Below are 14,618 nucleotides of genomic sequence, written 5' to 3'. Positions count from 1 at the left end.
TTCACTAAGGTATTATATTATTTAACAATAAGTCTATCTTTATTATACATTTAAGCATTCTCATTATAAATGGCTTTCTTAACCTTCAGGCATGGCTATATGAATGGTCAACGCTATGGATTACTTACATGAAATTACCATATAATATCTGTTGATTGACATGGAGAGCTCGGTACAACATTGTTCCAGCAAAGCTTCACTTTTGATAGCCCAACGTGCATTGTAATTGAGGCAATCTATAAACTTGAGCAAATAGTACTATAAGTGAGAGCATAATTAAGGATTGTATATATTGAATTTTATCAAAGCCATGTAACATCGAATTGCTGGTGAAATCTCACCCACTCTTGGAAGGCCTCCTTCTAATTCATATATTTGATTTTTTTTTTTGGTAGACCAAAATACTTTATTCTCACGACATCAAGAAGAAACATGTTAATGTTTGGCAGATTGTTTAGTTTAATTATGGATATAGTTGGTAACTTATTGTGTGTTGACAAAAACCTTTAGTGTACTTTTTTTTTTTTGTTAGGGTCTCCGTAGATACAGATTATTATTGCTAGCTATCGACTTTAGAAGTTTAGAGACACGGGGATTAAAACCAGTAATTAGAATAAAAATATTTGAATTATCCTAATTTTACTACTATTTTATTTTTCTTATTTTCTTCGATCAATTTAAATAAAGTTTTAGAAATAACTTCAATAGCACTTCATGCCTTCAGTAATACCTAGAGTGAAAATATTGAACATGCAAGTTCTGAACATAAGCCACACATACAACAACATATAAATTAATCATTGCCTAATCTCTCTCAGATCACCTTATTTCCTGCCTAATCTCTTTCCTTCGATTCTCGTTGAATTAGAAGTTTGGAAACAAGTTTTACTGTAAGTTTTATTTAAGTACTTTGTCTTCTTTATTTCGCTAAGTTATTCACATAAAATTTCAATATAGAAATCACATTTCTTTTATATGTTCTAGAAAAACAAAAACATTTTCTTTTATTCGAAGAGTATATAAAAAAAAAAAAAAAAAAACACAAGTTGTTCCACGAACCCGCTTAGCTTTCAAAGCATACCATTTGGAGCAACCTTAAAGCTATTTGGCTTAATTTCAGACCCTGGCTTAGTTATGTAGGTTTTTTGTTTTAGGTTTTTATATGTGGGTTTTGCAGTCATGTCTATAATATCTAGATTCAAAAGTTTACCCAATTCAAAAGAAAATGCAATTACTTTCGCTAAGATATTATATTATTTAACAATAAGTCTATCTTGAGTATATATTTAAGCATTCTCATTATAAATGGTTTTCTTAACCTTCAGGCATTGCTATATGAATGGTCAACGCTATGGATTAGTTACAAGATATTACCATATACTATTTGCTGATTGACATGGAGAGCTCGGTACAACATTGTTCTAGCGAAGCTTCTCTTTTGATGGCCCAACGTGCATTGTAATTGAGGCAATCTATGAACTTGAGCAAGTATTATTATAAGTGAGAGCATAATTAAGGATTTTATATATTGAATTTTATCAAGGCCATGTAACATCGCATTACTGGTGAAATCTCACCCACTCTTGGAAGGCCACCTTCTAATTCACATATTTGATATTTTTTTTGGTAGACCAAAATACTTGATTCTCACGACATCAAGAATAAACATGTTAATGTTTGGCAGTTGTTTAGTTTAATTAAGGTTAAAGTTGGAAACTTATTGTGGGTGGACCAAAACGTGTAGTGTACTTAATTTTGTTGTTAGGGTCTCCGTTGATACATATTAGTATTGCTAGCTATCGAATTTAGAAGTTGAGAGACATGGGGATTAAAACCAATAACTAGAATAAAAATATTTGACTTATCCTAATTTTACTAATATTTTATTTTTTTTATTTTCTTCGATCAATTTAAATACTGTTCCAGAAATAACATCAACAGCACTTCGTGCCTTCGGTAATACCTAGAGTGTAAATATTGAACATGCAAGTTCTGAACATATGCCAAACCTTACAACAATGTATAAATTAGTCATTACCTAATCTCTCTCAGATCACCTTATTTCTTGCCTAACCTCTTTCCTTCGACTTTCCTTCGATTCCCGTTGAATTAGAAGTTTGGAAACAAGTTTTACTGTAAGTTTTATTTAAGTACTTTGTCTTCTTTATTGGCAAAGTTATTCACATAAAATTTCAATATAGAAATCACATTTCTTTTATATGTTCTGGGAAAACAAAAACATTTTCTTTTATTTGAAGAGTATATAAAAAAAAAAAAAAAAAAAAAAAACAAGTAGTTCCACGAACTCACTCAGCTTTCAAAGCATACCATTCGGAGCAACCTTAAAGCTATTTGGCTTAATTCAAAACCCTGGCTTAGTTGTGTGAGGTTTTCTTTTAGGTTTTTATATGTGGGTTTCGCAATCATGTCTATAATATCTAGATTCAAAAGTTTACCCAATTCAAAAGAAAATGCAATTACTTTCGCTAAGGTATTATATTATTTAACAGAAGTCTATCTACAGCATACATTTAAGCATTCTCATTATAAATGGCTTTCTTAATCTTCAGGCATGGCTATATGAATGGTCAACGCTATGGATTAGTTACAAGATATTACCATATAATATCTGCTGATTGACATGGAGAGCTCGGTACAACATTGTTCCAACAAAGCTTCACTTTTGATGGCCCAACGTGCATTGTAATTGAGGCAATCTATAAACTTAAGCTAGTAGTATTATAAGTGGAAGCATAATTAAGGATTGTATATATTGAATTTTATCAAAGTCATGTAACATCGCATTGCTGGTGAAATCTCACCCACTCTTGGAAGGCATTCTTCTAATTCATATATTTGATTTTTTTTTTTTTTTTGGTAGACCAAAATACTTGATTCTCACGACATCAAGAAGAAACATGTTAATGTTTGGCAGTTGTTTAGTTTAATTATGGATATAGTTGGTAACTTATTGTGTGTTGACAAAAACGTGTAGTGTACTTTTTTTTGTTGTTGTTAGGGTCTCCGTAGATACAGATTAGTATTGCTAGCTATCGACTTTAGAAGTTGAGAGACACGGGGATTAAAACCAATAACTAGAATACAAATATTTGACTTATCCTAATTTTACTACTATTTGGAACAAAAACGTATAGTGTACTTAATTTTGTTGTTAGGGCCTCCGTAGATACATATTAGTATTGCTAGCTATCGACTTGAGAAGTTGAGAGACACGGGCTTAAAACCAATAACTAGAATAAAAAGATTTGACTTATCCTAATTTTACTACTATTTTATTTTTTTTATTTTCTTCGATTAATTTAAATACTGTTTCAGAAATAACTTCAATAGCACTACGTGCCTTCGATAATACCTAGAGTGTAAATATTGAACATGCAAGTTTTGAACATAGGCCACACTTACAACAACTTATAGTACCACTTCAAAATAAAATGTCTACAAATTCCCACATAGCCTACACATTTGAAAATATTTGGATGTACCAAGATTAATACCACAAACAACATAATAAACACCTCATAACAAACCGAGTCGTAGTCACGGATCATTAACCTAACTGAAAAACGGACCAAGGTTAATTACGATTCTGTAACAGGTGGTGTACACACAATGCAAGCTAGCCTTTGGATCAACGGTTGTGCCTTGTGCGTCCTCACTAGGGAGGTTGTCAGGTTGCATTACGTTCATGCAACACTCTTTGCTCACGTGGAGACGTGGAGTGCACCTGGTAAATCGAACATGGCCTATAGAGGCAGTTAGTTTGATGTACGCGTGATCATACTTAGGTAACTTTTAATGTTTCATGGCGTCATGGCACTTTGACCACTATTAGTCGATAAAATGATTTCTTTAATTTCACTTTTGAATCCCAAACAATTCTATTAGGTGGGGCTCTGGTCGTTTGATTTCCCTTTTCCTTTTTCAATCCTTGCTCGATCTTTTTGAAATCTCAAATTCTTGTAGAGCAAACATTTAATTTAGCTGATAAAACATAACCCAAATCTCTTGTGGATTATATCAATTATAAATCCATACAAGCAAAGCAAATTAATGTGTATATATACATACTTGCGCATTACATGCATTTCCAATAATTTCAGTTCAGTCTTACTCGATCAATATATTAATAAGTCAATCTTTTGTCGTATGATACAAATTAAAGTCCATGTAATGGTTGGCCTTGTGCTTAGAATTGTCAATCATTTTCCAATCTTATAAAACTTGCTCTGTTGCACTCAGATTAATAAATGGAAGTTTGAAAGAAAGAAAGATAGAAAGAAAGAAAGGCAAGGAGATCGGAAGAGGAAAGCAGAAACTGAAACTTTCCATCATGAGAAGTGACTTATGATTCTCCAGGACTCACATTTAAAGAAGTGGCTGAAAAGCTCTAACTCACTAATTCTAGTCCTCTAAAATGCAACACAACATTAAAGGAAAAACAAGATATCTCACATGCTCCTAGCCAGCATTTCTTGGTATCTCCTATAAGACTCTTGCTTCTCCAATCTGAATTTCTCATGACAGTTTGCAATGAACTTGTCGGCAAGCCTATCAATCTCATAAAGATCTCCATCTATAGAATTCTCTGGAACCTTTTCTTCAAGCCACTTGAGGTACCCAGATAGTTGTGAACTTAATTCATCTTGATAGTAGTCTTCAGCTGGGACGATTGTGTTCCAAGTTGAATCAAAGTACTCGTGTCTAGTGTAGACCTCGTCAACAACTGGCTGAGGCATGGGGATCACATTGGAGGAGCACCAGTTATAATGCATAATGATTGAGCTAAAAAGCTTCTTGCTCTTCTTCTTTTTCCTCTTCTTGATGGTGTCTAAGTAAGTTTTGTTGTCTTTGTTCTTGTCAAGTAGTTGCATGAACATAGACTTCACTTTGGTTAGTGCTCTTAGTACTTGCCACATATGCTGAAAAGAATGTACCAGTGTTTTAATTTTCATGGAGTGTGTTGGGTTGTAGAATGGAGACTTCATAGTAAAAACATGAAGAGAGTGTAGGGATTTCAACTGGAATGGCCCAACCATTTTTTGGTTGGGGAGTGCAAGGTTTTGTCCAAGTTCCCTTATAAAGGAGTAACATTTCTATTTCCCTCTGATTTTAAACTAAATATCAAAATTGCCATCATTTTAAATTTGGACAAAGGTACTTAGAGATGCCACTTTTTCTAATAATTTCCTTTTTTTGGTAGCGACCTAAGATGAGCTAAAGAATCCTGTGAATTTAACCAAAGTAGGGCCATGTTTAGGTTAGATGTGTGAGGCCCATCTTTGACCTGTTCAAGATAGAACTTTTAATCAGTTTGTTAGCTGGTTAGATTAGGATAAGATACATGGATTCAATTGAGAATTTCCTACAATTTATAAATACTTAAAACTTACACTGATTATGGATAATTTTTTGTCCAGAAAGGCTTAGACATCACTTTTTGGCTAATCCAACTGCTCCCATCCCTAATTTGGATGCAAGAAGCTGAATTCGTGGAAAAATTAGACAGTGAACTTAATATTTATTAATCTCCCGTGTTGTTTGTTCTGAAATGACATCTTCTAAAAGTCAATTTGTAAATTATTTACCTAAGGCAGTATCAAATCCAACTGCTGCATCTTCAATCTCACAAGGTAGAGATCTTTGAAATCATTTTCACCAACTAAGACTAGGTCATTTTCGTAGTTGTTTTATCAAATTTTCCCAAGTAAGATAATGTAAATATATCCGTGGCCCGCAAGGAAGAAAGGAGACCTATATAGTTAAAAAGAAATACAGAACAACGATCGGGTTAAGCTGTGTTATCACTGACATCAACTAACTTTAGTTTGTACTAGAGATCTGTTCAATCACTCTGAAGATTGGTATACATCACTTTCCCTTTTGATATTCTCTTGGACTAGATTGTCACTATCACAGAATTCCAACCAACTTTATTTCAGGTCTTTCAAATGAAGAAGTTAGCTACACCAATTCGGTTGTAAATGGTTGAAAAAGCTGTGGGAATAAAGATTGAAAAGAGGGTGATTCACTAAGCAGCGAAAATGTGCATCAGTGTAAAATGCACCATTTGGTACCTGCAGGGACAGTTTCATAGCACGGTTGATGTGACATTAACATAAGTTCCTTTGTGCTTGGTCATGAAATAGTATTAGTCCTGTGTTGAAGACTAGAGAAGTACAAAACCAAATTAGCCAAATCCAATTTAATCAAAATCCCCTCAAGTGAGGTCATAAGCTCAGGACTACGACGGGTGGAGAGTTTATGATTTTATCCCACTAAAGTGCGACGATGTTCTTTGGAGCCTGAAATCGAATAATTATATAAATGCTAGTTCATCAAGTCCACTAACAAAGATTCAAAAAGCAATCCAACAGCAATGTTATAATGAAACCGCAACAACCCACAAATCTAGCCTCCCCCAAACTCCAAACCCATGGATGTAGACAAGAACAGTACTCGAGGGGTATTAATTGCAGGTGAAGCCAAAACAATAATAGTTATTTGCAAGCTTCTCAGCGTCCCCAACACACTCTCAAACCAGGATATCATTTAGCAAATAGAAAATGTCCCTGGAAACCAAACAGTACCATCAGCAGATAATCTTCACATATCCGACTACTGTATATAAGGTGTCCCCTTCTAGGATCAGATGCTTCCCAAAAATGGTGGATTCAAGATTTTCTTCTCATATGACCAGTCCACGAATTTATAAACTCCGGTAGTCTATCACAGTGACTTCGTCTTCAGGGGGCATCAAGGTCTTGATAACTGCAACCGTATAAAATTCAGTAAGTATCCCATACAATAGGCACACAGTCAAATACAAGTGCAGATACACACGATTATGTTGCAATCCCTTGAAAAAGACATCAAATCTATATGCATATCAACTATTCACAACCATCAGCAATGGAGAGAAGGCACCTGCTGTCAGATTAGTCAACCACGTAAAACTCTTGGGAACAATAAATACCTTCTTATGCGTCTGGGATCCTGTCGAAAAGCGGGAGATACAGCAAGCATTGGCCCTGGCCCACTCACCATAGGGCCATTCCTCATTTTCCTAACACCGCCTTCATAAGGAGAAGGCCCGCCCTGCTCCCTCAGCATTCTCATTGCAACTTCAGGTGGGGCAGGAACAAAAGGTCCCAATGGGCTGCATTAAAGTTCCCAACCAAAGATTTCAGCCATAAGCAATGTACCAGATAACGAAGTCTATGGAGAATGTAGATGAAGACCTACCCGGCACCAGGTACAGGCATCAACACTGGCGGAGGAGGGGGTATATCTGAAGGAAACGCGGGAGCGGCACGCATGCCTTGTCCACCATAACCATCGTACATTGGTTCATCTGGCTTACGGCCTTCTGGGTCATCAGTGTTGGAAGTATTGGGTGGACGTGAAGGTGAATTGTCATTATCAATGCGATCAACCCTTTCATGCTCTCTTCGGTTGCCACGATCATCCCTCAATCTGTTTTCCATGATAGGTCTACGCCTTTGTGGCTTTTCTTTCTGCAAAGGCATACATAATTAGAACAAAATATCCGACTGCAACTATACTTGCATTGCATTTCAGCCATCAATTTTTTACGCCTTAAATGAAGTTAGAAATTCGCATAATTCATCAGAATAGAATAGGTAGGACTCAATGCAAATTTGTCAAACAAATAATTAAAGCAAGCATGGGCTGAAGGCAAAATCAATGAAATAACAGACAAAAACGGAAATATCGTCATATGGTCAACATAGTAATTTTGGTGTGTCACTAATCGATATTTGAATCTCCATACTTATACAGGTAGTACAACCCCCCACCCCCACCACCGTTTGTTTGGGTGTTTAACTGGTTGCGTGAACGATCATATAATAGCAAGCATATAGCACATTGATAACTAGGGGAGCTGACGGGTTTATTGGGGTGGGCACACTTCTGTATACGAAAGAGGTAGCTGCATGTGTTATTGGTCTAAAAAACTATACCGGAAGAGGTTGCTGCATGATGGGTGTCCCGCCAGGTGAATCTGCATCACTGCAGTAAAAGTTTAAACTGATAAGATAACAGGATAAGAAGAAGTGATCCTAATTCATATAACTAGATAGAAGTTGCTACAGGTACCCATACATACTTCATGTAGTTTTGGAAATAGAGATCCTCGCGTAATTTCACTGTTAGCTCCATCACCAGTTCAGGATGTTTCAGTCTCAAATGCTTATACACAAACTCAGCAGCGTGAAATAGCTTTGTGCAACCTTTAGCTCCACAGCCATACTTCCAGCCATACTTCTCATCCCTTATTTTCCTAACGTAAGGATCCAACACTTCATGAGCAGCTGCGTCTATCTTCTCCTTCGCTGTCATTATTTCCAATGGATCCTGTCCCCGCAACCTCCCTTGCCAAAAGGAATCAAGCTTCTTCTCCCAGTCAACCCCAGTAGTATTTGTCTCATCATAGTTCTTGCTCTCTATCCTCACATGCCGAAGACCTTTAGCTTCATTTGTCTCAATCATGCCATAGTAATCCAAACCATGGATTCGCCATAGATATGTAGCAAGTGTATCCAGTAGCTCAATGCCTTCAAGACCCTTAACAGTGGTCAGACCACGTATCATTATTAATGGACCCGTTGAACCACCATGAGATCTACCATTGTCCATTTTATCATGATCCATACTGCACAAAATGTTATCCTCGATCCCTTTTTCTTTGTCAAGTTTCCGTACAAGGGCCTGAGATTGTTCAATGTCAGCATGTATACGTCTTGGTTCTGAGCTGATTGGGTGAGCCTTGGGAGCTGCTAAAATAAGATCATTTTCTTTAACAGATCCTCTATGTCTCCTTCTCTTGCCGCCAACATCTACTTCATCTTCAGAGTTGGGATCACTTGCCTGCCCTGATTTACCTGATGCTGGAGGATTAACACCTGGACCTCTGCACATTAAAATTGGAATGTAATTCACAGCACTTTGGGGGACGCAAAAGTAAACAAGTCTGAAGGAGAAGATCTTACATATCCAGTGTCCCACTCTGCAAATCCAGTAAAAAGTCCTTTGCAATATTCCTAGCATGTTCATTCCTCCTAAAAATAATGATCCAGGTAGTGCTCAGAGAGAGAAACTCAGCAAAGAGAGGTAGAGAGACTAACAGTTATAAATTGGTTGACCTCACCTTTCTATGACTGTTAATAAATTGGTGGGATGATATTTGTCTCTGAGCCTACATCAAATAGAGCACCCAGTTATGACCGGAAAAAAATGCAGACTACCAAAATGCATATGAAAGATGAATTACAACATAACAGTTTGTACCATTCTTCATCTTTATGAGTATCAAAGTAAGCGCGTTTTTGAGTTGTGATATACTCTGATCTGTATTCTTGATACCTACAAGAACATTAACAATGTTAATCATACAGAGATATATAAAACAAAATAAATTAGCTAAAAAGTCACATGCTATCTTGTTGCCATATGACAATGACTTGTTAAATACCTGCGCTCAGCCTCAGCTGGCAGAATATCATCTTCCAGCTCCTGAATAAATTGCTTGTATGACATTAATCCCTCCCTGAAACATTTTCATCACCAAATCATTATGCTGCAACAATATTCAAAGATTGATAGTTTGATACATATCAACGAAAGTAGAAAAAACACCAAAAAAATACAACCACTCAGAGATGAATTCAAACTAAAATGATCAACTGCATATCTTGTTTAATCTTTTTATTGTTTAATTTGGATGGACAACCAAATTGGTCATGTCATTTTTCTAAAGGTCTCTCACATTGGTGGCTATTATTTATATATATATATATAAAACAGTAGGGTTGAATTCATTTTCTAAGTGAAGTTTTACCTACGTACTTATTTTAAGTTAACTTAAGTAGCTACTTTTTAAAGAAGGTCTGTATATATATTTGGTGGCTCCTACTTGCTAGCAGTCTAAAAAAGTATAAATGTACAATATTGACCCATCACATATCTTACAATGGAAATGGTCAGTAGCATGAGCAAAATAATATAAACAAAATAAGTACACTAAATTAGAATAAACCGTGTGCTCTGAGTAGGCCGAAAGCCCATAAGGAGTTTCACAAAAACAAATCACAAACCAAAAGTGTTTTGTTCCACACACATCCCAATTATTCCAAATAATTACACACTATCTTAAGTTCTTTGTAGACCCCAATGTGCTTGGGATGCAAATATCTCAAAGGTTTTAAGGCAGCAATCTTTTCAAGCCAACAAGAAGTCCAGCTTAAAGTTGTATTTCATGCTTGGCAGAAATATTGCCAAACCTGGGTTAGCCAATTACAGAAGAAATAGATTCCTCTAGCTGCCACTTACAGAAGTTAGAAGTGGTATTAGCAGTCCTGATTATAATGCTACCTTAATTGCTACGTTTGTATTTAAATGACATGAATTCCACAAGTCATCAACCATATATAATACACCTTCTCTTTCATACAACTTCTTTTCCAGGACAACCTTGAAATGTTGGAAACAGATTTTGAAATAGTAAGCTGATTAGAATGTCTTTCAGACCATATTTAATACACCTTATCTCATATCATGAGTAGGCAATAAAAAACAATAAAATATTAAATGAACGTGTCCAGTGGCCTATTGGTCAAGAGTTAAGAAGTTGGGCCCAAGGCTTTGGGTTCGATAACCAGCTTCACCGGGGAAAAGGGAACGATAAAAAAAGAAACACCTTAGCAAAGCTTCTAGTCTGTGGGCCGAAGCATTTCCCAGCCGACCATTACATAGGAGTGATAGCAAAGCAAACCGTAAAAAGACGAGCAGCCATTACAGCAATAGCAAACGGCCTACTTATAGCCCTATTTTTCTTATCTTATTTAGGCGCTACTGAATTAAATTTACTACAAAAGTACCAAAGGCGACCATCTCTAAAATAAAATTGATGTTCACATAGTGCACCTCAGAGCATATATTGGTGCCAAAAGTAAATCGAAAGTATAATCCTCTTTTACTTTTCCCCTTTATTTGTTTTGATGCCAAATCATGAAAATTGGACGTCAAAAGAAAATACCAACTCGTGCATTTTAATCGATTTCCTCCTTTCCCTCTTTCTTTACGTAAATAGAGGTTAGTTATTAAGGATGTTGAAAAAATATTAAAAATAAATTCCAATAACCTTGACCTTTTGTACACCGTGTACAGAAGGTACACATTGCAACGGTCAAGACCGCTCTTATCTTAGTCTAGCCTTCACCTGTCAAAAGAGGGGGGTGACGTTGCTGATGGTGGGGACTGCAATGGGGTAAAATTGGTCTTGCCCATTTTTTAGGGGTGAATTTATAGGTGACTGGTAAATATATTACCACCCTTAAAGAAATTAAGTACTTGTTAAATTAGAGATCTCAAAAACAAGAAGGGGGGAGGTCTTTCCTTCAGAATATTGATTTTCCCAAAAATTAAGTGTGCACTTCTGCACCAATATCTCTCATTTCTCTCAACATAACTACTGTTGCCACAACCACCAGCAACAATACCGCCATAATTACTGCCAACAACATTATTAACACCACCGCTTAACCACTCCTACCACTAGTCCACTACCGACACCATAACAAGCACTTAATCACTTGCACCACCACCACTACAACCATATTACCAGCACCGCCACCAGATTAACCACTCCCACCACTAGTCCACTACCATCACCATATACTTTACCACTTCCACCAATATACTGTACAAACACCACCTCAATAACCACCAACACCAACACCAACACCAAAGGTATTAAGGTAGCAAAAATAAAATACAACGGACTAGCATGTCATACTCCTACAAGACATAAAGAAAAGATAACTCCCAATAAGGTTTTGGAATAAAGTCAGCTACTATTTCTCTATGTAGACTCTCTTCCAGTAAAGCCTGAGGAAAATGACTTTTCGTAATATATTCACCCTGCAAGAAGCCTTGTGGCACAGGCCTCCAAAATTTTTGAAACACTAACCATTGATCTTTGAAAGCTCTTTGAGTTGAACCCAAAAAGTAAAAGTAACATAAAACCAGTAACTATCACGGCACATTGGAGAGTTAACTAAATCAACAATAATGAAAGTTCTATATAGCCCTGCAATGAAAAAATAAGTCTGGAAATAAATGAGTGCTTTAGATATGGACATGTTTCTAACCTTGGCAAATTGCCTGTATCAGGAGCATCATTATGAGCTGCACGGCCTGAATCCCAATCTGTAAAAAGCAAACAAAAAATACGCTAAACCAAAATCGCAAACAAACTAACTTACATCCATAGACTGTAAACACCTGTATGAAAATGTGTGGGTGTACAATAAATATAAATTAATCTATGAGGAGATCATTCAATTTTACTGCATCTTAGGCTTCTACCACTCCTATCGAAACACAACCACATTCACCGCTAACTGTGATGCTTTCTCAGCTATCTAAATACATATCTTATTCAACTTAATTTCTGTTAGAGTTACAGAACCGGGGGGGGGGGGAGAGGTGTTATGCTTAGACTCAAGAAGAACAACTGGTTTATAGACATGTGAGTGGATTTTATTTTTTCATGAAAGGTAAGAGAGTAATTACCCGAAGGACCACTCTGATAACCCCCAGATGGGCGATTCATATAACGACCATGAGGCCTTTCCTCAGCATAACCAGATCTGCCTCCCATGCCACCACGTTCATAACCTCCAGGATAATCATAACCAAACCTGGATTGAACAATATTATTATAGTACTGAAACACGATCCATGAAGATAAACGGTCATAAAAATCCCACAGAGCAACTGTGTAAATGTAAACTAAATGAAGTAAAACATAAGTTCTTCGGTCACTGTCCAAACAAAAAGAACCAGAATAAAGACTGGGAGGCGAAGAGATGGTTTACCATCACTTTCTTTTCTACTACTTGTATCTTTGTACATACAACATTAAATGGTATAGAAGATGGTGTGGCAAAAGAAAACAAAAAACAAAGGCAACACAACATCTAAAAGTAATATCTCCCCTCTTAACACACAAAGCAATTTAAGATTTTTTTTTTTTTTTGTTGGGGTGGGGTACATAATACAGTAAATGGTACAAAAGAAGATGTGACCAGTGAAATAACAAAATTCTTCTTTGAATTCTTCTCATGTGGGAAACCGAGAAAGGTAGCAAAAAGAAAACCTAGAGGATGAAAAACAAAGAGAGCTTTTAAGTTTGAAATTGATACATACTTCATACATTGTTCATACTCAAACAATTGCAAACTACTAGATGATAAAATGTAAGACTAAAAAAAAAAAAGGCATGCATTAGAAACAAGGTTCCCCTCAAGCATTCAGGCCATAGGTGCCTGAATGCTTTCATTGACTTCTGTCAAAACTTGGTGATTTGTTCAGGGGGGTCATTCCAGAATCATTTCCCATCTGCTTCTAAGGCCATAGTTATCATTTATGTCATGTAACGGAAATATTATGATTTTTCATGGGTTAGTGAACTTGTTTGTCATCTGCTTCAAAAGTTTCAGGGCATGTTTCTCGCCCATGTACCATGCCTTTCCCTCTAAACAAGTTAGGAAGCTTTTAATCCTCATTTCATGAAAAACAATTATCCTAATTAATAGTCAGTCTTGTATCATAGCCCAAAATCCCACATTCAGCTGGTCGAACAATAAAACACAAACTCACACAACAAAGAAAACAAAAAACAAAGTCGAAACAACATCTAATCTATTAACATTTCGCCTCATTGGTATCACTGGTACATGAAATGAACACTGAACTCTATTTAAAGTTTGAACAGTCATTAAAATGTAACAATTTTCAATAATGAGAAAACACACAACAAATCAATAAATGAATATAAATAAACAACGATCTCACCTTCTATCATCAGGTCCAAAACCACCACCACCACCACCACCTCTAGGGCTACGTCGTCTGCCATCATACCCATCATCTCTCCGCGAACGCTTAAACGGAGGTGGTGAATGTCTCCTGTCGCGATAAGGAGGAGGACTAGGACTAAGTCTCCTCTTATAATCCCTATCTCTATCTCTATCTCTATCCCTATCTCTATCCCTCGGTGGCGGTGGTGGAGATCCTCCTCGATTATTATTATTATTATTATTATTATTATTATTATTATTATAATCTCCTCCACCACCACCGCGATTATTATTATTACGAATAGGAGGAGGAGGACGATTATTATTATTATTATCTATATCAATATCGTCTCCAGCTCTTCTCTCTCTTGAATCTCGTTCTCTTCTTCTAGAAGATTGAGATTGTTGTGGTGGGGAGGTGCTAGTGTTGGTGGGGGTAAATCAGGATCGATTGATTTCTCTTTTCTTTCTCTTCTTCGATCTATTGATTCACTCGGCATGTTCATCACTTCCGCCATTGAACAAATCTCAAATCCTCAAAACCCTAATTCAAAAATCAAAACCCTAGAATTCGTAATTATTACAATTTTGGGTGGGTTGGTCGTCGTGGCGTGTGGGAACAAAAAATCTTTTATTTCAGATTTTAACCGCTGCTCCTCTTTATATTTTTCTATTTCATATCAAAGTTTTGTGGGAAGCCTCTTTTTTTAAGTT

General features: G+C 36.3%; 2 protein-coding genes across 2 annotated transcripts; both read right to left on the bottom strand.

Moving 5' to 3' along the window:
- Positions 1-4,326: 4,326 nt before the first annotated feature.
- On the bottom strand, positions 4,327-5,078 carry LOC147474305 (uncharacterized). The gene has a single exon (XM_086586413.1). It carries the CDS (start codon positions 5,055-5,057, stop codon positions 4,470-4,472), a length of 588 nt encoding a protein of 195 aa, XP_086442539.1. The 5' UTR covers positions 5,058-5,078; the 3' UTR covers positions 4,327-4,469.
- Positions 5,079-6,315: 1,237 nt separating this feature from the next.
- On the bottom strand, positions 6,316-14,561 carry SE (C2H2 zinc-finger protein SERRATE (SE)). The gene is given in 14 exon segments (XM_086586382.1): positions 6,316-6,769; positions 6,771-6,789; positions 6,995-7,177; positions 7,264-7,535; positions 8,004-8,052; positions 8,150-8,953; positions 9,033-9,101; positions 9,191-9,238; positions 9,331-9,405; positions 9,515-9,589; positions 12,192-12,249; positions 12,616-12,743; positions 13,900-14,315; positions 14,318-14,561. Coding segments are annotated over 14 exon segments (2,343 nt in total). The 5' UTR covers positions 14,423-14,561; the 3' UTR covers positions 6,316-6,727.
- Positions 14,562-14,618: the final 57 nt, after the last annotated feature.

Source organism: Coptis chinensis, unplaced genomic scaffold, assembly GCF_015680905.1.
Source record: "Coptis chinensis isolate HL-2020 unplaced genomic scaffold, ASM1568090v1 utg1029_pilon_pilon, whole genome shotgun sequence".
NCBI lineage: Eukaryota > Viridiplantae > Streptophyta > Magnoliopsida > Ranunculales > Ranunculaceae > Coptis > Coptis chinensis.
Note: the sequence above shows the minus strand (reverse complement) of the source record. Positions and strands in the feature narration are given on the sequence as shown.

Bases quoted from the DNA above. Each gene is read 5' to 3' on its own strand.
- LOC147474305 (XM_086586413.1), bottom strand. From the start codon at position 5,057: ATGGTTGGGCCATTCCAGTTGAAATCCCTACACTCTCTTCATGTTTTT.